Source organism: Papio anubis, chromosome 6, assembly GCF_008728515.1.
Source record: "Papio anubis isolate 15944 chromosome 6, Panubis1.0, whole genome shotgun sequence".
Classification (NCBI taxonomy): Eukaryota; Metazoa; Chordata; class Mammalia; order Primates; family Cercopithecidae; genus Papio; species Papio anubis.
In genome coordinates this window covers 133,078,252-133,102,722 of record NC_044981.1, presented here as the reverse complement: position 1 = coordinate 133,102,722, position 24,471 = coordinate 133,078,252, and the positions used below count along the sequence as shown (strand labels likewise).

Genomic DNA, 24,471 nt, shown 5'->3' with positions numbered 1-24,471 from the left:
CACCCTGCCACCTTAGGGCCTCTTGGTTCTGCTTCAGCCTAGGCAGAGAATGGTCTGATCCTCTCTTGTTCTCTCAACCCACTCAAGTATGGGCCACCCACACTGCAAACACAGAATAATGAGTATCCAGAACTGGAGATGCAGCCCCAGACAAAGGCCTAGAACTTCAGACCTTCCAAAAACTTAACTAATCCCTGGGGTTTGAGTCCTATGTGAAAATGAGAGGTTTGGACTCACAGTCCTTAAGGTCCTTTCCATTCTCACAATCGAGATCCAAGATTCTGCTCATATCCTTAGGCCATCCCAGCCTAAAGTCATTGGAGAATGTGCTGTGCTTGTATAATTTTGGCAATTTTGACTGACATGTGGAATCCAAGTTATGGTTGGGTATGGGGTTGGTGTTGCAGGCTGCTTAATGCTTAACAATTACTAATACATTACAGAAAAATGGATGAAAACACCTCAAGATCTCTTGATTTAATGATTTAACATTAAGTCATTTAAAATGATGGAAAATGAAATGGTAACACAGCTAAGGCACAAGCAGCAAATCTTTTTCATCTTTGGAAATGAATTCATTCAATGAAATACATACTGTGGATGCTATGTGAGAAACAGTTCCGGTCAGCTGGGAGTCTAACACCAAGTATTACAGCCATTCCTTTGATTTTTCTCCCTCCCTCATATTTGGGGATTTTAAAACAAATGAAAGGCAGCATTATTTCAGCTTAAGGCACAGGCATAAGTCACATAAGAACAAAGAAGGTTTTATTATCACATTAAGCATTGAGGAGGAAATGTGCTTACTGATAACTAATTTAGTGTTCTAGGCTATTAGGTTAGTATTTGCTTCTTGCAATCTTCTAGGCCAATATTTATGATTTATATCTTGATGGAGGCAAAAATGTTCAGCTAGTGAGAAGGTCATTAAGGAGAGAAAGAAAAAAAAAAAAGCTCTTAGAAAACGGAACAAGAACAAAGTACACAGACAGGGAGAAAGGTACCCTTTGTGCCTCAGTGGTCTATAGAACATTTGCCCTCTCTGCCTATAAAGTGATTTAACATTAACCACATTTCACTCCAGCAGCAGAGTGCTATCTCCTGACAAAAACTCCTTTCTGAAAGCCTGGGGGAAAAAAAATCCACATACACAAAAGAATGTGAAACATATTGCCACAGGCCAGTGTCTTGGGCTTTTTGCCTAAGAGGTTTGCTTTCAGCAAAGAGAGGGGGAAAAAAAAAACACTCTAACAACAGCTTGTACAGTACAGTGAACAGCCTCCCTGCTTTTTGGCAGACTTTCCCAGCGAACAGTTCCAGTGGCAGTGCCTTGAGCCCATTCAAGAATTCCATTTCATAGGAAAGGAAGTGTTTCAGATACACCTATTTGATCTTTCAGCATGTGCAAATGCACCTGCTAAACACCTAGTCTGACAGCCCATACAGTCCTCTCCCCAGTTCCTTCTTGTCCGTCTTCACCAGTCATCATATGGGTTATTTCAGACTTGGACTAGGTGAGATGAAAAGTACATAAAAATCACGCCAAACGTTGCTACTGCTGCTGCATGAGCTTAGGCTCGACGTGCAGATGGAATTCCCTTCTCCCCACGCCAACTTCCCTGTCACTTTTTCCCTGGAGCAGGTAAGAGGGTTTGGTTTTGTTTTCAGCTTCCAAAGGCTTACCTCGAGGTGGCTTCCTCCCCTCCCTTTGCATGGCTGTCCCCCACGGCCTGGTCCTTGCCGCTGGGGTGGTAGGCTGTTAGCACCACTCCCTGGGAACTGGAGAGCCAGCTCATGGTGAGAGAAGGGGCATAATTTCTGCGATCCTGACACAGAGAAGGGGAAAGAAGTTCCTGTCTCGCCTGGCAACTCGCTCATTAGCATTGGCCAGCTCCTCCCCGCAGGCTGGTGATTCGCACGGGGAGGGGCGGGGTCTGTCCAGGGAAGGGCTTCCTGCCTCTCCAATTAGAAGCTGCAACTCACAGCATTGTTTAAACTCTGGGCAATTGCACTCTGGGCGGCTTTGGTTAAAGGAGGCGAAGGGTGGAAGCGACAGGTTGCACCTACCCCCAAGTTAGTCTGATCAGATTAAACTGCCAGAACGTATATTCAACTCAAAACTGTAACTACAAGCCATCTTGCTTAGGAAGCCATGAGTTACTGCCGAGCCTTTTCTTCCCCCTCCCCAATTCCTCTATCTGATAATTTCTGCTGCTTAATGTAACATGAGTTAAAGGCATTTCTTAACCCCTTCATGTTCAGCGTTAAAATTAGCCACAGTAAAAAAACAACGAACCTGCGGCAAAACTGTGCAATCCAGACGACGAGAAAGGCTTGATCCTTGTGCCCAGCTGAAAATGCCCTCATAAAAATTACTGTGTGTCCTGGAATGTCGTCTTCTTTCACATAAAGCCAATCTCAAATATACATCTTATCAAAATATTGTTCAGTACCCAAAAGGGATAGACCTACCAATGCACTGTTAAGTGTTATTGCTAGGAACAAAAGAAGTCCCTGCCGTTTGAGCACCTACTATAATGCCAAGCTTTCATGGACGGGTGTTTCACATGTATTATCTGATTCCATTCAATTCTCTCTCTCTCTCTCACACACACACACACACACCCTACAAGATAGGTATCACTATCATCTGTGTTATACATAACACAAGGAAAGTAAGGCTGAGGGACAAGTTAAGTAACTTCACTAAGATAACACAGTTGCTAGTGCCAGAAGCTGGATTTGAACAGAATTCTAGGCTACATTCTTTTTTTTTTTTTTTTTTAATCACCGGTATGCTGTTCTTTGTTTTGCAGATTAAGAAACAAGTTCAAAAGTTATCATAAACACAAAAGACAACTCTGTTCTTTCTCCCCATACCCCCTCCAAAAAAAAAAAAAATCACATTTTTAGTTTGTTTTTGAATCAGGGTCTCACTCTGTCACCCAGGCTGGAGTACAGCGGTGATCGTAACTCACTGCAGCCTCAACCTCCCGGGCTCAAGAAATCCTCTAGCCTCAGCCTCCCCAATAGCTAGGACCACAGGCATGCACTACCACGCCCAGCTAATTTTTTTATGCTTTGTGGAGAGGGGGGATCTCACTGTGTTGCCCAGGCTGGTCTTGAACTCCTGGGCTCAAGCAATCCTCTTGGCTCAGGCTCCCAAAGTATTGAGATTACAGGCATGAGCCACCACGCCCAGCTTCTACTCTCTTTGACGTACCCAGTAGTCTGAAGTTTTTTTTAGATTTTTATGATTCATCCAACTATCTAGAATTCCCCGTGAACAAGCTTTCAATTCCATCATTACATAAACTTATTGCTTATACCTTTTCATTATTTAAAACAGTCATGAAAAATCATTTCTTCCTCCTTACATACTCTAGAAGTATCTGAAATTTATTTTTGAATCCTCTTATAATTTACAAACGTCTTCCTTAAAAAGAATTTATATCTTCCACCCTCCCCACTGCATTGTTGCTCAGCCTTCCCATTTCCACTTCCACAGGACTTTACTTGCTGTCTCCTTTTTATCCCCATGACCTCAACCACCTCTAGATCCTATAATGCAGTCTTAGCTCCAATCTTACAATAGCCCTTTTAGCTCATCTCCTTGTCACCTCCTTTAAATTGCTTTAACATTATGATCACACCCTGGCATAGCCCTCATGATCCCTCTCCTTGCTTAAAAACCTTCATTGGCTCCCCACTGCTAAAAGAGCCAGTTCCAGGCTTTTGAGCAGATCACTGGGCATTCCTGCTACCTTATTCATACAAGTCTTTCCATCTGCTAGACACAATCTTTTCAGGTCCCACTATCACTCCTTTCTCTTCATCTGACAGCTAACTTAAATTTTATACCTACTGAGCCTTCAGGAAACACTGAATGGAGGAAAAACTGAATGAATTGAAAGTATCCTTTAAAACTCTACTAAATATATATATATATATATATCTCTACTAAATTTATATTTAAATATGTGTGTGTGTGTGTGTATATATATATATTTTTTTTTTGTTTGTTTGTTTGTTTTTCTTTGAGACAGAGTTTTGCTCTTATTGCCCAGGCTGGAGTGCAATGGCGTGATCTCGGCTCACCACAATCTCCACCTCCCAAGTTCAAGCGATTCTCCTGCCTCAGCCTCCCAAGTAGCTGGGATTACAGGCACCTCCCACGACGCCAGCTAATTTTGTATTTTTAGTAGAGAGTGGGTTTCTCCATGTTGGTCAAGCTGGTCTTGAACTCCAGACCTCAGGTGATCTGCCAACCTCGGCCTCCCAAAGTGCTGGGATTACAGGCGTGAGCCACCATGCCCAGCCAACTCTACTAAATTTTTATATTAAAATTGGTAATATTAGATAAGTGGTTCCCATGCACATACCAGTGCTAACCTATGATGAAATGTTCACCAGTTCAGGCAAAATGAAAACTATAGAGAGAGGGAGGCAAAAATTAAAGTAAATTAGAAAAAAATGTGTTTGCCTTTTTAACGTCCTTACATGGAAAAAACGTTAATACTCAGCTTATCCACCCCCACCCCGTTTTTTATGTAGCTACTCTGAAATGCAAACATATGGGAATCACTATCTTACACAATTACTGATGGCAATCTCTACATTATCATTTGGAAATTCTTTTCTGTTCCCCCCCACCCTTTTTCCTCCCCTTACTTCCCTCTACCTCCCTTTTTATTATCTTCCTTTTTTTCTATTTCTCCTTTTTCTTTTGCTATGTCTTTAGCGTGTCAATGTCATCCATGCCCATTGACAGACATGGGCTCTGCGCCTCTCACGTGACAGTTTGTGATGAAGATTTTGTCCAGTCATAGCCAAAACAATTATTTAGTTATATTTTTGCCTAATTATGGTCTTTTCACTTGCTTAATAACAAATCACAATGTACAGGTTGGAATGTAATTATTTTACAAAGTCAAAATAATATTTGAGTTTGCAATAACCGGTTTTTAATTTCTGTGCGGCAGAAAACTAAATGTGATACAAATTGATTTACATAGCTTCATACAGAAAATTTGAATCCTTCTAAATTAGAAGGATTCAAATTAGCTCTCAAATGTCTGAAAATCCTCCTAGCTTCTTCTCCTTTCCTCCCAGCAAGCCCTGCTGCTACTGGTCTAAGGGTATTGCCTATCACAGGCAGAAAACTGGTAGGACTGTGGCCTGGTGTGCATAGCCTCAGATACATGCTCAAGTAGATTAAAAATGGTTTTCAGAATTTTCCTATGTCATCAAGGAAGCAAACCTAACTACCAGTATGGTCCCTTAAAAAGCTGTTCTTTTTTGGGAGGCTGAGGTAGTGGATCATCTGAGGTCAGGAGTTCAGGACCAGCCTGGCCAATATGGGGAAACCCCATCTCTACTTAAAAATACAAAAATTAGCTGGGTGGTGTGGTGGTGGGCACCTGTAATCCCAGCTACTCAGGAGGCGGAGACAGGAGAATTGCTTGAACCCAGGAGGTGGAGGTTGCGGTGCACTCCAGCCTGGGGGACAGCACGAGACTCCGTCTAAAAAAAAAAAAAAAAGAAGAAGAAAAAACCTGTTCTTATTTCACACTGTAAACTGTACTAAGGTTTAGTTCACATCCATCCCTTATACCATTATCGCTCTTTTGCAGAGACAAATATTATGAAAAAAAACACACACACTTTTTTACTCCTTTCCGCAACCATTTTAAACACACACACAAGAACCTCAAGACCTTGAAGATGTTAATATTCTGAGCTATTAAGTGCGTGCCAAACACTTTCCTGTTATGAAACATCTTACAAAGTAATTAACAACATCAAGACAGTTTAAACATTCATTTCATTCATTCTCTTTAAATGGGGTGTACTAGATGACACAGGAAGGGAAAAGGAAGCGGTAATTTATGTACCCAAATAGGTTGTTAAAAATAGGGTGAAGATGGTCCTGCAGTCTCTGACATTTGACATCCATGTTCAAAAACAATGAAAAAATTTTTATTCAGTTCAGTGCTAGTGGTAGCAAAGAGTTTATTAGCTGGTTTTTATCTGTTGATTTAGGAGCCTCTTTAGTAACGTGGAATTATATTAGAAGAATGTCATGCAATGGAATCAACATACAATTTATCAAATTTTCCTCAACTGGTCTAGTTCTCTTAAAGAATTAATGAAGGAGAATATGTACACACACTCTCTATATGATGATGAAAATCTTCATAGAGACAAAAGCCATATGAAAATGACCTTTCAAATGGTACAATTAAATCCAATTTTCAATATTATAACAAGAACTTGAATAAATTAATCAACTGTGAAGTTAAAGTTTCACGTAGGTGGTAAAGGCTAGACGTATGAAGTAGCATTGACTAATGAAGAGGAAGGGTTCTTAACATCCCTTACCTCATGTTTTATCACGACCTTGTAGGAATAGTTCTTGTCAGCTTACAAAGTTAGCTACCTCTGTGTTAGGGTACTATAACTGAAAAGTATTCCACATACAGAATCTCAAACTATTTCCTTGGGAATTACACTCATTGTTATTAATTCTGCCTCTGGAACAACAAGAAATAACCCTTTTCCCTTTCTCTGGACAGCTCTAAAAATGTCTATATTATTCTCAAAGTTATTTTCTTAACTGCTCCTCCTGGGAGAAAATACTAGCCGTGCTTGGGATAAGTTGTAACTGCTATTGCCAGAGGTTAATTTAGGCTTTTCGGCAATCATATAGAAAACATGTTTCTTACAAATAGTTTATTACCAATAAATAACAATAGCTAATATTGAGTCCTTACTCTTCGCTAGACATGGTACACATAGTCTATCATTTAATCATCACAATCACCACCAGGGGTAGAAACTGGAATTACGCTCACTTTAGAGATGAGGGATTTGAGGTCATCCGGTTCGTCGGTGGCAGAACCAGGACATGTAAACCTGGGTTTATGTGACCTTGGAGCCTGAGCTCTTAAGCATTATAAAGGTTACAGCAGTCCTAGAATTGACATCATTTTATTTCTGAAAAGAATCATAAGAATAACAAAGTTAAATAATCTACAGCAAACCTAAGGTCCTTAATCAAATGGAATATTGATATAAATGCAATGCTATGGAGATATACACTCAATTCTTTTCTGGTACTTTGAAACTTGTTTTTTATGTCAAATTATTGGGGTAGTGTGGCATAATATATATACTAGTCTAAAAGGTCATCATCATTATGCCATCATATCTAAAATTGTTTCCACTGACAGAAGTGAAAAAAAGTACTCTGATCATTATGATTATGAATTTTTTTCTTAAAAAAGCAGATTAGATGTGCGGAACCCAAAGCTTATAGAATTTGTTAGCTATGGAGCCTTAGATGAGGCCTTATGCAAGAGCCAGACTCTGAAGATTCAATTTCATTCAACTTCATGAGAAATTTGCCCTTCATATCAAAACTAGCCTAAGCTGGAAATTATCCAAGAAAAAGTGCCATGCCCCTAACTTTTCTTTTGGTTTTCTCTTCATTGACAACTAGAATGGAGACATATGTTGCAAACGCTTGCAACTAGAAGTATGAAGATGAAGTATATTCTGGAGGTTAATACATACTAGAAAAGTAGAATTTTGTTTATGAATATAAGTTTCGATTTTAAAAGTCTACAATTGTATCAATGTTAGATTTGCCAAATACAAAAATCCTTGTCCTGCAGTAGATTACAAAGGATGCTTATCCCCTTGTTATGTAAAAGCAGCCACTGTGAGTGGGGAAGAATGGTGAAGCTGCAGATCTAAGGAAAGGGATGAACTGATTCATGACTTGGAGAAAAAGAAAAATGAAAGCCATGTTCCCTTCTTTTTTTTCTTTTTTTTTAAACAGAGTCTCGCTCTGTTGCCCAGGCTGGAGTGCAGTGGTGCAATCTAGGCTCACTGCAACCTCTGCCTCCTAGGTTCAAGTGATGCTCCTGCCTCAGCTTCCCGAGTACCTGGGACTACAGGCATGTGCCACCACGCCCAGCTAATTTTGTATTTTTAGTACAGACAGGGTTTCGTTGTGTTGGCCAGGCTGTTCTCAAACTCCTGACCTCAGGTAATCCAGCTGCCTTAATCTCCCAAAGTGCTGGGATTGCAGGCATGAGCCACTGCACCCGGACTTTTTTATTAATGGGGGTTATCTACTCTAAAATGAAGGCGGTTCTTCCAATGTGTTAAAGTAGTCCCTGGAGTATTCTTTTATTTTTTATTTTTTAACCGAAATACTTGATAAAACTGCACAAATGTCATTACATAATAATTTCTATATTCTGAGCCCATTGGGGAATTTTCAGTCCTAGAAATGTCATCAAAAATGGTGAAGCTTTCTGCTTCCTTTCTTGAAGGTAGAGGGGAAGAAATGGTGAAGCAAAGTTTTTCTGGAAAACAGGAATCCTCGTACCCTACTTACAAATGAAGCATCTTAAATGTTCACTAGTGTACTTGCTTTTCTAGTGAAGAGATTAGATTCACATATCATCATGGATCATTGCCCTCTACAAGTGCACGAATTAGTAGCAAGAACAACTATTTTAGGGCCATGTAAGTTATCAATATCATCAGAACTTGGGCCTTAATTACTAACATCTTAAAATGGAGTATTAAGAAACAATAGAAAAATGTTAGTATTCTCTTTTATGACAAAGCTTCATTAGTTTTCTAGAGTATGTCTAGATATATGTGACTATTTCACAGAAAAGGTTTCGTTTTAAAGAGAAAAGGAAAACACACCCTCAAGATAATTTCAAAGAGGAATTGAATGGGCATGGGAGGTGGCTTATTGAATAGTAATTTTTTCTGGTCAATTGGATGATTAAATCTTTTCATTCTTAAAGACTCAGAACATGCCGCGTTGTTTTGCACGAGCAGCCACTGTGTCAGCAGAGATTGGAAACAAATACTAGCCAAGATTTTTTTAATGCCACAATTGAATGCTGGCACAGAAAGGGACAACTTCTTAATGTCTCTGCAAGCAAAAATCTCCAGAAGGTGAATATAACTGTTTTCCAAATTTGCTTTTACTCAAACAGGAGAGTAACAATTCTTGGCCTCCTGACATGACTTCAACTCAGGGCCTTGGGAAGATTCTAGATGAGTCAGCCTCGATCTGTGTCTAGCAGAGCAAGTTACACGAATTCCTTTTTTTTTTGACACAGGATCTCACTCTTGTCACCAAGCTGGAGTGCAGTGGCACAATCACAGCTGATTGTAACCTTGAACTCCTGGGCTCAAGTGATCCTCCCACTTCGGCCTCCTGAATAGCTGGCACTGCAGACATGTGCCACCACGCCCATCTAATTTTTATTTTTTTAAAGACAGGGCCTCGCCCGTTTCTCAGGCTGGTCTTGAACTCCTGGGCTCAAGTGATTCTCCTGCCTCAGCCTCCCTGAGTAGCTAGGATTTCAGGCAGAAACAACCATATCCAGCAGGTTATATGAATTCTAATTTCCTCTGCTACTACAGACCTCTAGGAACCAAGGTTTTCAGGAATTATTGTTAGCAAAATGAAAGTAAAATAAATTATATATTTAAAAAATAGGCGGGTAGCTGGTGGCTCCGCCTGTAATCCCAGCACTTTGGGAGGCAGGCCGGATCCACGAGGTCGAGAGTGAGAGACCATCCTGGCTAACACGGTGAAACCCGTCTCTACTAAAAATGCAAAAAATTAAAGGCTGGTAGCCTGTAGTCAGCTACTCCGGAGGCAGAGGCAGGAGAATGGTGAACCCGGGCGGAGCTTGCAGTGAGCTGAGATCCATTACTGCACTCCAACCTGGGCTGAGACTCCGTCTCAAAAAAAATAAATAAATAAATAAATAAATAAAAATAAAAAATATAGCCAGGTGTAGTGGCTCACTCTTGTAATCCCAGCACTTTGAGAGGCCAAGGCAGGAGGAATGTTTGAGCTCAGGAGTTTGAGACCAGCCTGGACACCACAGCAAGACCTTGTCTCATTTTTGTAGGGAACAGGTCTTTGCTGTGTTAATGCTAGTCTCAAGCTTTCAAGTTCAGCCCCTATATATATATTATATATATTTAGCATGCATATATAATATATAATATATAATATATACAAATATATACAAAATATATATAATATATAATATATATTTTTGTATATATATAATATACACATACAAATATATAGAAAAATATACTACATATATAATTATATAATATATATTTTTGTATATATTTTGTATTTTTTGTATATATTATATATGTATGTATATATTATATATAATGTGTATTTTGTATTTTTAGTAGAGACAGGGTTTTGCTGTGTTGGCCAAGCTGTTCTCAAACTCCTGACCTCATGTAATCCAGCTGCCTCAATCTCCCAAAGTGCTGGGATTATATATATATAATATATTATACATTATATATAATGTATATAATGGTTATATATAACTGGTAAATATAAAATATTTAGTATATTTAACATTAAATATATAACATATTTAATATTATATATAAATATATATTTATATATTATCTATATATACAAATATATAATATATTAAATATATATTATATGTATTTTTTATATATATTAAAAATATTAGCCAGGCAAGGTGGCATGCACCTGTAGTCCCAGCTATTCAGGAGGCTGGGAGAAAAAGATCCCTAGAGCCCAGGAGGTCGAGGCTGCAGTGAGCCATGATCAAGCCACTGCATTCCAGCCTGGGTGACAGAGGAAGACCCCGTCTCAAAAAATAAAACTAAATAAATACATGTAGGTGTGTGTGTGTATATATATATGTATATATGTGTATATATATTCACACACACATTATTTTGTGGAAAAATAGAATTTTATTAAAATTTATTTGGGGAAGAATTTACCTTGTTTCTTATATGACCATTATGACCATTGGGGATTTTTGTTTTCCAGAAATAATCATTTTTTGCAAATAAGTGAGCTATAGGTAAACACATTTTGTACTGTATCCCCTCAATTTTAAGAAACAGATTTTAACATATTCAAAATTAGTATATACTGTAAAATCATTCAGATTATTTGATATGGTGGCAAGACTTATTTCCCAAAAATCAATTAACTTGACTCATCTTACAATTAATAGAAAGCTAAAATGAAGAAATAACGTACTCTGTCTCTGCCAAATTTTGGTATATCTTACTTAGCTACCTCATTGGGTATAAAGTATTTGCTTCATTGGTTATATATTCTTTATGCAAAAATAAATTTCTAGTAAAATAAGTAAATTGCATCCAAAATTTTGAGTATCATTCATTATATGTTTTTTTGGAGCCAAGATCTGTAAGTTTCAACTGATTTCGTGCCTTCAGAAAAGATTGAGAATCACTGTGTAGATACTACTGTAAAGGCTTTTCACCTAAATGCCTCATACCTTACTCTAATTGAGAAAGATCTCTTTATATAATATCCTAGCACCAAAATGGTTTGTGCTCCTGAAATATGCTCCGTAAATAGCTGGAAAGGTTATTTTCCCTCATTCTATTTAATAATTTGGCTAGCTGGTTTGTTACAAAGGCTCAAAGAACACAGCTATAATCACAAGGACCTTGGCCTTCTGAAATTTTAAAACAGAGAGAGTTTAAAGTATAGGGCTGAGGTTGTCCAGAGTTTATATCTAGTCCAAATATCTTTTTTCATAGAAACAGCTGCTAAGGAAACAAAGGTTAGGCAACAGCTGGTCAGGCAAATGGTTACAGTGACAAGACTGTAAGATTTGAGGAAAACTCCATATCCTGACACCAAAACACTTTCTTACAGTGTAAACTGCTCCTGTTCAGAGACTGCCTCAACACACAGTCCCGGGCTCTATCAAAATAACTATTATAAGAACTGATGCCAAAGCCTTAAGAATCACTCATAAATAACGTCTTCAAAATTTCTATTCCACCCCCCCCAACACACCCCACCAAACAAAACAACAAAAATTCAGAAGATTGTCTACACTTCAGTGAAAAAAATCACATTCCACTACAGAGAGTAAAAAATATATATTTTCCATCAATCCGTCTTCCCAGTAACTATGTTTCATCTTTGTAGTTTTCTTTTAAAGTCTATAAGATAGTTTTCCTTTTCCAATAAGAAAATTACATTTTTAATACAGGTATGTCACGTTCCTACTAAGATTAGTAACAATAAACGTAATAAAATTCTGTCTAGCCATCATCCTTCTAAGCATGTCACCACATTTTATACATACAGAGAATACCTCTCAACACTGCAGATTAGATACATTCATAAAAAAAAAAAGGTTTAATCATAATTGGCATGAGAGTGAAGAAAAGCAGGAAGAGAGTGCCTTGGTGTGACAAAGGTAGATTATTGAAGTAGTTTTAAAATTTTTTCCAGAAGGTGAATATAACCTTCCAAGTGTTTGAGTTTAAGTCATACTCTGTGATGTTCTGGGAAATTTATATCACTATAAATTATCAAGCATTCAAATCAAGGCAGTAGAGCCACATTTGGGGTCACAAAAATGAGACATATATCAGAATTATCCTTACCATGTCTGCCAGGCTCAAAAGTAATGCTTGTCTTAACCTTGCAAAGATCATCAAAATAAAACTCTGGTGGGCAAATGAATACATCAGTTGGAGGAAACAAAGTGAAATAGGCAGAGCCCTTCACAATTTCATTTCTTTCAAGAGAGACTGCCTTTACAGTATTTTATGCAGTCTATTGGGAACATTCATGTATTGGAGGAATATAAAAAGAAATTCAGTAGAGTCACCATCAAACATTTTAAAAAGAGACTTCTTCAAAGGTTTCAGTCCAGAGCAGAAATTCTACCATCTCAGTGTGAACAAGAAGCACAAAATGATCCTGTCTGAGACTCCTCGGCTCATCCAAGAGCAGGTACCAGGCACCAGCAATGGTCTCCTCCGGTGTTTTGAGGTAGACAAGTAGACCTGCCTCCAATAAAATAATTCCCTATCAATCTACAGTTCCACCATCAAAGTCACATGTGGGGTTATATTGCAGAGTCACTGATTCACTTCAATCAAATAGTTCTAAGAGGGATAGATGAATCAGATACAACTATCCAGCCCCCAGATGTTTATATTCAGTTAGGATGGACACGTGTGTGCCTATTTATGACATGAAGCATTAAATCATAAATGCAAAAATAAGTATACTCCATTGCTAAGTGGATATTTAGTTGTAAATATTTCCAAAATCTATTAAAGTTTCATAATTAAAGTAATGGGCATATGTGATTTTCCCATAAGCTTTCTGTATTAAACACTTATTATAACTAGAGAAAATGCTAGTAAACATACATCAGGTACTAACACACTATATCTTGAATTAGGGTGGGTAGAACAGGGCTTTTCATAAGGAGGGGGGACAAAAGAAGCCAAGGCTGACTGCTGACGCTAGGTCAAGGTGTGTTCACAAAGTGTTGTGAAGCATGCAGGATGGGGAAGGGGAGGCAGGATAGGGAGATTCACCATAGAAATAGATAAATTTCTACCACATGTTTAGGGACATCCAGTGCTTTGCAAGTATTTCATCTATATTCCATAGCAGTGGGGAATAATCCGAGGTGACTGAGCGAGATAGCAACATCATCAGATCTACACAAAGAGAAAACACAGTGACGGCTGTGAATAAATAGCCAAGGAGAGGAGGAAAAGATGGCTAGGAGGTTGCCACAGTGAGCATATCAGTTAGGAGGTTGCAATGATAGGATAGCAGGGGCAGATCCATCTCTGCTTCATCATCTCCCCCAACCCATGCTACACATAGCAGGGCCAATGCAAAGACACAGTGGAGCAATAGAATCTTCAGGACCTCATAGATATGTGGAAGTGGGAATGAAAGAGGGAGTCCAAAACTATCCAGTGGATTTTACCCTAGATGAATGGAGATGTCTAACAAATGGTCAGAAGACAGACCCTGATAGTCCCCACAATAGGAAGGCCTTGGGCATACAGTTTTGAAGTGTGTGGTAGCAGACGGTAGGTGACGAAACAGTGTTGAAAACTCTCTTTTCATAATTGAGGTTTTAGATCTGTAGGCAGCCTTCCCCAAGAGAACTAGTTGTCCAAAGGATTTTTCTTCTGTCTGCCTTATTGACGAGTGCTGCATTTACCTATTTCTCAGGGATGCTTAATTTCCACATTGGGAGCCCACATAGGTCCTTTAAACTTCAAAACTTCAGGGAAGTTTTTCATCAAGGATACAGGGTTTAAGGGCAGAGTGAGGGAGGGTGGAGAAGAAAGATCAGAAAGGTGAACTTACTAAGCATCTATCAAGTTTTAGACACTCGCTGAGCTCTTTAAGATATTTTTTCTCTCTTAATCCCCCATTTGACAACAGAGGGATGATGGTACTTTAAGATGTATCAGTGACTTGGTTGCCCAAGATGGTATAGCCAGCCTTTGGTAGAGGCTGGGAGGAGGCTAGGCTCACTTGGAAGCCCAACTGCAACTTCCAGTAACAGGCACCCATATCATCTTCATTTAGGTTTGAGTTTTTTTTTTTTTTTTGTTTTTTTTTTTTTTCTGAGACAGAGTCTCACTCTGTCACCCAGGCTGGAGTGCAGTGGTGCAATCTCAGCTCACTGCAACCTCTGCCTCCCAGGTTCAAGCGATTCTCCAACCTCAGCCTCCTGAGTAGATGGGATTACAGACATGAGCCACCATGCCCAGCTAATTTTTGTATTTTTAGTAGAGACAGGGTTTCTCCATGTTAATCAGGCTGGTCTTGAACTCCTGACCTCGTGATCCGCCCACCTCGGCCTCCCAAAGTGCTGGGATTACAGGCATGAGCCACTGCGCCCGGCCTGGATATTTGATATTACTGAAATAAGTTTATTTATTTGTTACTGGATCCATTTGCAGCCTAAATAAAATGTGATTACTAAATAGAAAAAAAAATTCTAAAGCTAAAAAAATTCATAATTGAAGATTTTCCAGATAGACCATGAAAATATAAAAGGAATTCCCACAGGAACTTACCAGTGATTCCACCCTGGATGTTTAAGGCCTGAAGGTCTAATACCTACCGTCAGTTGCTCTATCACAGTATAATACTGATAACTTGCTTTGCTTTTGGGTTGACACCATGGTCTGAGGTTTTAGTATTGATCTTTAATTTTCAATCCATCCTCATAGTTTTGCTCTATCCAAGCAAAAGAATAGTATGAATTGATTTAGGGATCACAGTTTTTTTGAACATTTGGTTTATATGACCTCAAACCAATTTTCTGTGAACAATGAAAGGAGGAAAACATCTGCTCCAAAAAATGCTAGGCCAGGTGAATAATATCCTTCCCCCCTCTTCCTTTTCCTCTTCTTTAAATAGAGGCCCATCCTTGTTTACAGGATGAGGGCAAGAGGTAAAATCCTTTCCAAAAAGGATGTAGTGTATGACATTGTTTTTAAGTTATTCTGCAAAACTGCTACATTGGCTGCCCAAGGAGATTTATTCAACATAAGAGTAGCAAAGCTCTCACCTGTATCAACAGATACCTGTGAGAGGCCTAATGGAACACTAAGGAACACTGGAAAAATCAAAGTCTCCAAGGAGATCTCTCTCTTAACTCACTCATACCGCTAAACTTCTGTTTCTGAATCCATAAAATGGAAATGCCACGTTCCTACCTACCAGGGCTGTTCTAAGGTATAAATAAGCTTATTGAGGGGGTAGAGAAGAAGAACAAGCTTTCACTGAATTTTATTTATTGCATATCTGCATAGTGCCAAAGCCTAATATGGAATGCTTTATTCCCATCATATAGACAAGAACAGTGCAACTCAAAGATTAACAGCAGGACAAGCTCTTTGCTCAAATTGCTTAGATTAAAAAAAAAAAAAACAGAGCTAGGATTCACAATAAAATCTCTTTGATTCAAAAATTCATGCTTTTCCCATTGTTCTATTCTGTATATAAAACACCATATGCATTGTTAAGGTGAGCTTAGTTTTGTTACTATTAGTTTACCAAATCTAAGAAATCGATCACTTGTTAGACCTATCATTTATTATTTTGTCAACGGCTTATAAAGAAAAAAAATAATAATAACACTGCCAATAATATTATGAACCAATTGTAAGGTTATACTCCAATTTCAGAGAAGTTTAAATGTGAATGAAACAAATATACATCTTAGAATCAATGGAGACAGAAATAGAATGCCCAAGTAGAACCAATTTTTAAATTTCATAAAAAAGTTACAAACTTGTTTCTTTTCAGGCTTACCAGGTCTTTCAAATCTTTAATAAATGATAGAGATACAGCCATTTATTCAGTCAATATTGTATACCTACTCTGTGTGTGGCATTGTCTCAACCTTCAAGGACAGCAGGCATACCAAAAAATAGCTCTGGATATGATGATAGAAGACTGCAAAGATAAGAGGGTACATAAAGCATGGAGTAGTTAATTCTCCCAGGGACAGAATGAGCTGCCAATTTTTTCAAGGCAAACACAAAGGTCGAGTTAGTGGCAGGTAGTCATTTACCTCCTCATCATCTTTATTACACACAAGTAACTGACGTCAAATGCAAAGCATCCATTTTATTATGAAAGTCCCTACCCTGGATTCATCTGTTTATCCTTTGTCACCTTTAGGAAGGTTTGTCGCCTTTCTGACTGGCACAGAAGTCTTTGTAATGGGCCATGGGTTATTGGAACCTGCCCAGGCCTGGATTCCTCCAGACTTTGCACGTCACCACCTGTACCCGTCACGTTCCTTGGCTTGGTTTTTGGGCTCCTGGATAGACTCTGGGATTGTCCCTTGGCTGACCTGCACCTTAGCATTTTCACTGAAACAGTCCTGCTGGGATGAGTTTCTGTGTCTTCTAGGAGTACACGTGAAGGCCTAAACCCTAGAGACCACCTACTCTGCCCTGGATCACTTGGCAATGACTCAGTTTATATCCTTTAAGAGTTCTGTTTTGCACCAATCAATGAATTTATTTGTAGCCTGACAGACATGTGTTAGAAACACAGTCATTCATTTCTAAATATCAAAGCCACTACTTGTCACATTAATTGATGCAGCAAACTTCAAGTTAATTAATAAGACAAGAAAATCCCTAACTACCTTTTGATAGTTGCGGATTGTCTCTTCACTCTCTATTTCCTGGATTAATGTGAGGGTTGCCAAATAGGCTCTAAAATATCACCCATGGCATAAATGTTGCCAATTCATTTGTTTATTATTTTGTGAGAAAGTGTTCTTTGCCTACGCAGTTTATTCATTCAGCAAACACTTTTGGCATGTACCTACTAGTGAAAGGCACTGTGATACTGATAGTGATGGTAATACGTTGATGAATAAGATGGAATAATGAACCTGCAAAAAGCTAAGGGGCTCAAATTTTTAAATCCTTGAGTTGAAAACAATATGCATTTATTAAAATGTCAATTATATGCTCTTCTGTACTATTTTTCATTTCTGTTTTCTGAAACAGTTTCTACTCCATTGCCTCTGTTTGACAAATGAGGAAACTGAAAAATTAGAAAGATTAAGCAATTTGCCAGAGATAAAGCCAACAGTGCTTAGATTTGAACCCAGGTCTCTTGACTCTAAATCAATCATCTGACCTTTTTACTAAAACATGTTGCTCATGACATCTATTCAAAAAGGGGTATTATGGTATAGTTAGACGTTCCAGGCTCAGGCAGATTTGTGTTGTGCTGGTTGTCATTAATGAAACCTTAGAGAACAACTTAGCAGCTAGAGCTACAGTATTTCAAATGCTAGTCTTTCAACGAAACAAACAAGATACCCTATGTTTGTTTACATTTGACCAAGGAAATATCATGGATCTATATTATATTCATGTAAGTGCTCCATAGATTCATTGGAACTCATTATAATGAATTCCAGGTCCATAACAAAGGATTGTTCCAAAGGTGACCCACTCTTAACTTGAAATAACATTTGATCCCAATAACTAAATCCTCCTGGACTGGAGTCCACTGAGTAGCAAAGCACTTGTCTGCTTGCTTACTTTCAGAGTACTCTCTGTACTCTGTACCACCATAAAGAGGGGTATGAGGCTGTTCTTGTAGGTGTTTTTAGTTAAACATGTACTCTTAAAACACATACAATAGCCTACCCTTTTTAAAAAGTGACAGCCTTCATTTCTCATGGGAAAGAACTGGTTATTAATTTAGATCTCCCTTAGACACTCTAGAAAGGTCCAATTACTGAAGTATGAACAACATTTCAAGGTGTGACAGTTTCACCTACAACATGTTCCCATGGAATGCGTCTCACTCTTTATTCTGCTATCGTGCTATACTAAAGTTATTTATACTTCTGATAAACCCTTCCCTCTGCTGTGCACACGCATACACACATGCACACAGACTCCATAGGACTCTGTTTCCTGAGGACAGGAAGTTCCACCCATTTCCCTACTCTCAATATGTCATCTGGCACACAGTCATTCATTAGCATTTGTTGAGCGAATATGCCGAAGTACCAAAGTAAAAGCCACTGATCTGCCCAAGGACACAAGTAAATGCCTCGAGAGCTCTGCATCTCCACAAAGGAGATGGATGGGTCAGTGTCAACCCTGAGAACAGCATAATAGAGAAATAAGGTAGCTGTAAATCCTTGCTAGAATAGTTATCTGGTTGATAAAATAAATGCTGGAAATCTGTGGTAAGAATAAGCTGTTGCACTGAATCACCCATTATTAATTCAACCCTGTATCACCAGTGAAGGAAAAGTAACATCAACTATCCATTCTGAAATAGCAAGGAAAAAAATCATTTTCACTCTGTGCTTTTACCTCCCCTCTCTTAAAGACACCAGAATCACTATCACATTAGCAATGACTGATTTGTCAATAGTCACAACCTGTCTTTATCTTATTGAGCTTCAGAATCCATGATAAAATTGCATCAAGAGAAGAATATGAAGTCCTTGATTCTCTACAGCACAGCATTAAACTACTACTTTACTCACTAATCAACAACCATAATTTAGCCTCATTATAAATTATAAGTATCTAATTTTAGAAGACCTTTGCTTTATAAATCCTAGACACTAGAGACATTATTGACTTAGCTCCTTGAAATTATTCCAGGGCCGGAAACATCCCTTGTACATTCTTGCTGCATGTATCTGGTCTAGAAACAGACCTGTAATCAGGATCTTTTCTTCAGGTTTCTAGGGGTCACAGCAGCCATCTATTTGGTATGAGTTGAGCATCTCTGAGAAGGCAATTATATGCCACCCACCCAAATCTCTCTTCTCCTTGTACTTGAAATATCACCTTGGGCCTCAGATTGTATTTTAATTGCTCCCCCAAGGTACTGGTCTCTGGAATTGTGGTAAATTCAAGCCCTTATCAATGTAACAAAGACCTGAGTCAAGGAGATGCCTGAAATGGGAAAATAAATCCCAGACAGGAAGGGACACATTTGCCGCAGCATATATGCATGTGCATGGAGAACATAAGCCTTTTGCTTATAGCTTTGAACTACCACCAATTATGTTTCTGTTGGGTGTTGAACATTTTCAACTAGAACTGGGACAACTGAAGTATTATCTTTGCCAGGTGTAACTACTGGCATAAAAAAAGAAAGGCAAAAACCATTGTGGTCCTTCAAGATGTGATGGCCAGTGACATCGCACTGAATTTTCTGATTTGTAAAATGAGGGGTTGTGCTGCTCCTGGGGACCCCTGCACACCTTTAAGCTCCCACATGATAGGTCTATGGTATATAACTATGGCACAAATTTCACTGGCAGTGTGACGGACCTCACTTTGTACATTGGCAAGTTATATAGGTATGATGGTGACAGTCACCAGCTGATTCAAAGAACAGTGTCCCAAAACTCCTGACCTCTGGAGATACTGGACAGTCAAGAGTAGCGAGCAGTGAAACAAATGGGGGAAAAATGTTTGCTCCCCTGGCTCTCATGAAGGCCTTCCTATATAGGAAATTACTGGAAATCATTAAAAAGAAGCTACAGGGGGCCAGACGCGGTGGCTCCCATATGTAATCCCAACACTTTGGGAGGCAGAAGGGGCAGATCATGAGTCAGGAGATGGAGACAAGCCACCACCCTGCATGGTGGCTCCGTCTCTAAAGCCACAAAAAAAAAAAAAAACCAAGAGCCTTGAGGGTGAGGTGGTGGGAGGCTTCCTGTAGTCCCAGCTACCAGGGAGGAGCTGAGGCAGAGAATAGCATGAACCGGGGAGGTGAGCTTGCAGTGAGCAGAATCAGCGCCACTGCGCTCAGCCTAGTGACAAAAGCAAGACTCCATCTCAAAAAAAAAAAAAAAAAAAAAAAAGAAAAAAAGAAACACAGAATTGCTCCAAGCTTTAGCAAGTGAAGGCTAGTAACTCTTTTTTCCCTGGAACCTGCACAGTGGTGCTGATTAGTCATTCCTGATAATCCCATGATGCTGGACATCACGAAGTACAACAGCTAATTTGTGTGGTCTTCCCATTAAGAGAGAGGAGTAGCCTGAAGTGGGAGAATTCTCCGTCGCTATCATTCTTCAAGGATATATGTAATGGATCATCCAAATGCAGTCATCATAGTACCTGATCTTCCCACTACTTCTCGTCCATAAAAAGAGGGTTACTCTAGTCCCTGATAGCCTTGCCTTCATACCATCCACCTCCAGCCAGAACTAATAATTAATCCAGGGGTAGCAGTGTGAAAAAGACCAGTGGCTTCAGGAATTTTGGTTTCCAAAACTGATATGGATACTAATTAGCTCTGTACAAGTTAACTTTTCTCTGTCTCCACACTCCACACCCTAAGCAAACAATGAAAGGGCTGGTTAGACCATATGAGCTCTCAGCTCCCTTCCATCTTTAGTGATTCTTTGATAATAATATAAGTTATCTAAATGGTATCATTGATTATGATTGCTTACTGTGTACCACGCACCATACTAAGTCCTTTTCATTTATCATTTTAATCCTTACAGAAAGAGAGGAAAATGACATTATCCTCACTTTATAGATTAAAAACTGGCCAGGCGCAGTGGCTCACACCTGTAATCCCAACACTTTGGGAGGCCGAGGCAGGCAGATCACAAGGTCAAGAGATTGATCGAGACCATCCTGATCAACATGGTAAAGCCCCGTCTCTACTAAAAATACAAAAATTAGCTAGGCGTGGTGGCGCGTGCTTGTAATCCCAGCTACTTGAAAGGCTGAGGCAGAAGAATCGCCTGAACCCGGGAGGTGGAGGTTGCAGTGAGCCGAGATCGCGCCACTGCACTCCAGCCTGGCGACAGAGCAAGACTCCATCTCAAAAACAAACTAACAACAAAAAAAGAAGAATCAAAAATAGAGTTTACAGAGAGTTCTTCCCTACTTATAATTCTCAGTCAAAAGGTATTCTTTGTTTAAAAATCACACACAAATTCAGTGAGACAATAACAAAAAATTCACGTAAAACCAGACCAAATATAAAATAGTATTATTCTAACCATTCTATTTTATCAACTGATGACTTCACTTTTTACTCTGCTTTTTTAAACTGCCAAATCAAGTGAATAGATTCATTATTTTAAACACGGTGTTGCATAAATCTGGAGGATTCCTCTGACAAGCCTCTAAGAAGGTGTATGACAATGATACGCAGGTACTGAAATCAAAAGCAGCTTTAGGAAAACTAATCTTCTGTGTCTAGGGCCTTGTGTTAAAAATGCCTTCGTCAGGGGTGACTCCACTTCAGTGCCAAATGTCTGTCATTCACCTGTCATTTCCATCAAGTATTAATATGAAAAAAGGCAATGTTTTCACCTGTTATAATGAGGTGAACTTTTAGCTTTAATTTGATTGCCACCTGCTGGCTAAAAGACAAAACCTTCCTTCCGTAGCGAAAACTGCTTGGTAACTCAGAAGGATAAATGCAAACAAATGAAATTCATATCATTAGCAAAGCCAGCGCTCTCTTCTACCAGCTTGTTTTCTAAAAGGAAGGGAACTGATATTTAATGTGTCTATTGTATGTCAGGTGCTACGCTACGTGCTTCGGATTACTGTATTATTACATTTAATCAGCTCCAAACCATGTGACATACCACCATTTTGAAGAAGAAAAAACAAGCAACTGGCTTCACATCACACAAACAGAAAGCAGCAACAATCCAAAACTAGGTCTCACCTAGACAACTTTCCTTCATCATCAACATATCCTCATTCCATGATTCCATGATTCCATCCTACCATGAGATGCCCTAATAATCTCATGCTATCCAGAAAATACTGGTGAGCTGAGGCTTAGAAGCAGAGCTATAATTCACTGCAGAGTCACAAAGCCTTCCTGATATTTCACAGGGAGGCAGAGAGAGGCCAGATAAATACCTCAAAACATTAGCAGGGAGAGCCACCAACAATTAGTCAAAGTAAGGTAGTAGAACGAGAAGACTGAAAGTCATCAATAGAAGCAACATAAGGGGATGAGAAAAAAAAAAGACTTGAATAATTACAAACCTTCAGTCCTTTAGCAAAAACAAACAAAAACAAACAAACAAAAGGAAATAAGGGGTATTGGGTATTTTTCTTTGGTTTATTTAGAAAAGACTCACCTGCTCACCTGTCTCCTGGGGGTCGCGGGGTAGTGGTGCCATGTAGCACACACATGGCCTAGCACCTGGCCACCAAGAGCTCACCATCTTGTTGGCCAGGCACAAATAAAAAGGAAGGCTTGCGTACTAGGGGTACTCAGGGCCCCTCTCTCACTCTCATCTACCATCTCCTTTTGTCTTTGAGAGTCTTTACCACTGAAAAAAAACAATGGCTAGTGTTTGAGTGGTAACCTTGTGCCAGACACTGTTCTAAGTACTTTAATATATTAACTTAATCTTCACACAATGGTAAGAGATAACTGGTGTCTTTAATCTCTCTTCCATAGATGGGAGGGTAAGCAACTTGCCTGAGATCACACAGATCTCTTAAGTGATGGAACCAGTGTTCAAATCCAGGCACTGAGGCACTTTGTTCTACAATTTATGTCTTTAAAAAATAGTTTATGTGGCCTCTCAGAGAATCATGATTGCCTTGGTTTCACAGAGGAAGACTAGGAACAGAAAGGTCAAGTGATTTATCATATGTTGTACAGTTAAGAAGCCAGCAGGGCCAGAAGTGGAACTAATTCTCCAACGATTTGTCAGTCCAGTTATCTATTATTACCATCATGTTGCTTCTGAAAATAAGAATAATGACACAACAAGCAGAAAGAACATACACTCCCACTAAGGAAGTTCAGGGTCAGGTTCTTGGGAACAGAACCTGCAGTAGTAATGATGGTGGAATGTGCTTATTCCAGCAAGGCTGCTGGAGGTTGGGAGTTACCTCCAGACCCAGCCCATCAGGCTGAGAACCCCTCTTTTATCTTGGAGGCCAGCTCCACTCCACAGAGAGGCCTGGCATGAAGAAACAATTCTGTTAGTGAGAAGTGATTAATTAGACATCACAGATAGCCCCTGTACTTGGAGGAAGCATGTGAACTTCCATTTACATGGTTTATCAAATTAGAATGATCATCAACTTCTGGGGCAAATTCAAATGTCAGCTTGATGTTCTAGGGCCAATTGGAAAGCGAAGAGAATTACAATCCACTCCAAACGCCACTATGAAAGTAACACCTACACAAAATTGTATCCTCAGATGAAATTTTACCTGGAAGTTTTAGGAGGAATAATTATCATTTAACAATCATTTTCCACTTTGTCTAAGACCACTATAATTGGAGAATATAGTTATAACTAGCATTTACCACCAATCAAAATATTGACACTGAAGGCAGTGTTTAATGAGATAGATCAGGAATTTAACCGGTCCAGAATAAAGACAGAAAAATCACAAACTAATAATCACCAGTGAGTAGACCTAAAGGAATTTGATGAATGTTTCCACTTTGATTACATGTATTCGATTTCATAGGACACTAAAGCTTATATGGCACTATACTTTTTAAATTTTTTTCCCACCATATAATGTGTATGTGTTTTCCTTTATGACGGCTTTTGGATGAAGGGGAAAAAATGCAAGTAGAGAAAGGAAAAAAGTATGATGGAAAATGTAGGAGATTCCACAGAGAATTTTACAAGAGTTACAATATTCATTGTTCTAAAATACTTTATAATCATTGCCAATAGCTTGAGATACATATATCATGCTCTGCCCGTGAGCTAAATAAACTTAATTTGTTTTAAGCTTTAGTGTAACATTTCAAGAAAAATATGTATCTAGAGAGGATGATCAGAATGGCATGAAATTCTCAAAATATATATGAGAAAAAGTGGAAAGAAACAGGAATACTTGTCTTTGGGAAAGAAAAAACCTTCGGAAATAATAGTAGCAAACATTTACTGAATGTGTATTATATACCAGACATGGTGCTATGTAATTTACATGTATTACCTCATTTAATCCTTACAACAACCACATAAGGTAAGTATTATTGCAATTTACAGATGAAGAACTGAGGGTGAGAAATACTCACTACTCACCCAAGATCATGAATTGACAAATGGGGAA

At 38.9% G+C, this 24,471-nt stretch overlaps 1 protein-coding gene across 3 annotated transcripts in view; it reads right to left on the bottom strand.

Annotated features, from left to right (window-relative positions):
• The window catches only part of ARHGAP18 (Rho GTPase activating protein 18), a 193,918-nt gene that overhangs the window by 134,925 nt on the left and 34,522 nt on the right, over positions 1-24,471 (bottom strand). The window contains exon 1 of one of the 3 annotated variants that reach the window (XM_003898198.5): positions 1,684-1,893. The exons of the other annotated variants lie outside the window; for them this stretch is intronic. Within the exon in view, the coding sequence (XP_003898247.2) occupies positions 1,684-1,796 (113 nt within the window). The 5' untranslated portion in view covers positions 1,797-1,893. Of the gene's footprint in view, positions 1-1,683; positions 1,894-24,471 lie in introns of those variants that run through there. 3 annotated transcript variants of the gene reach the window in all.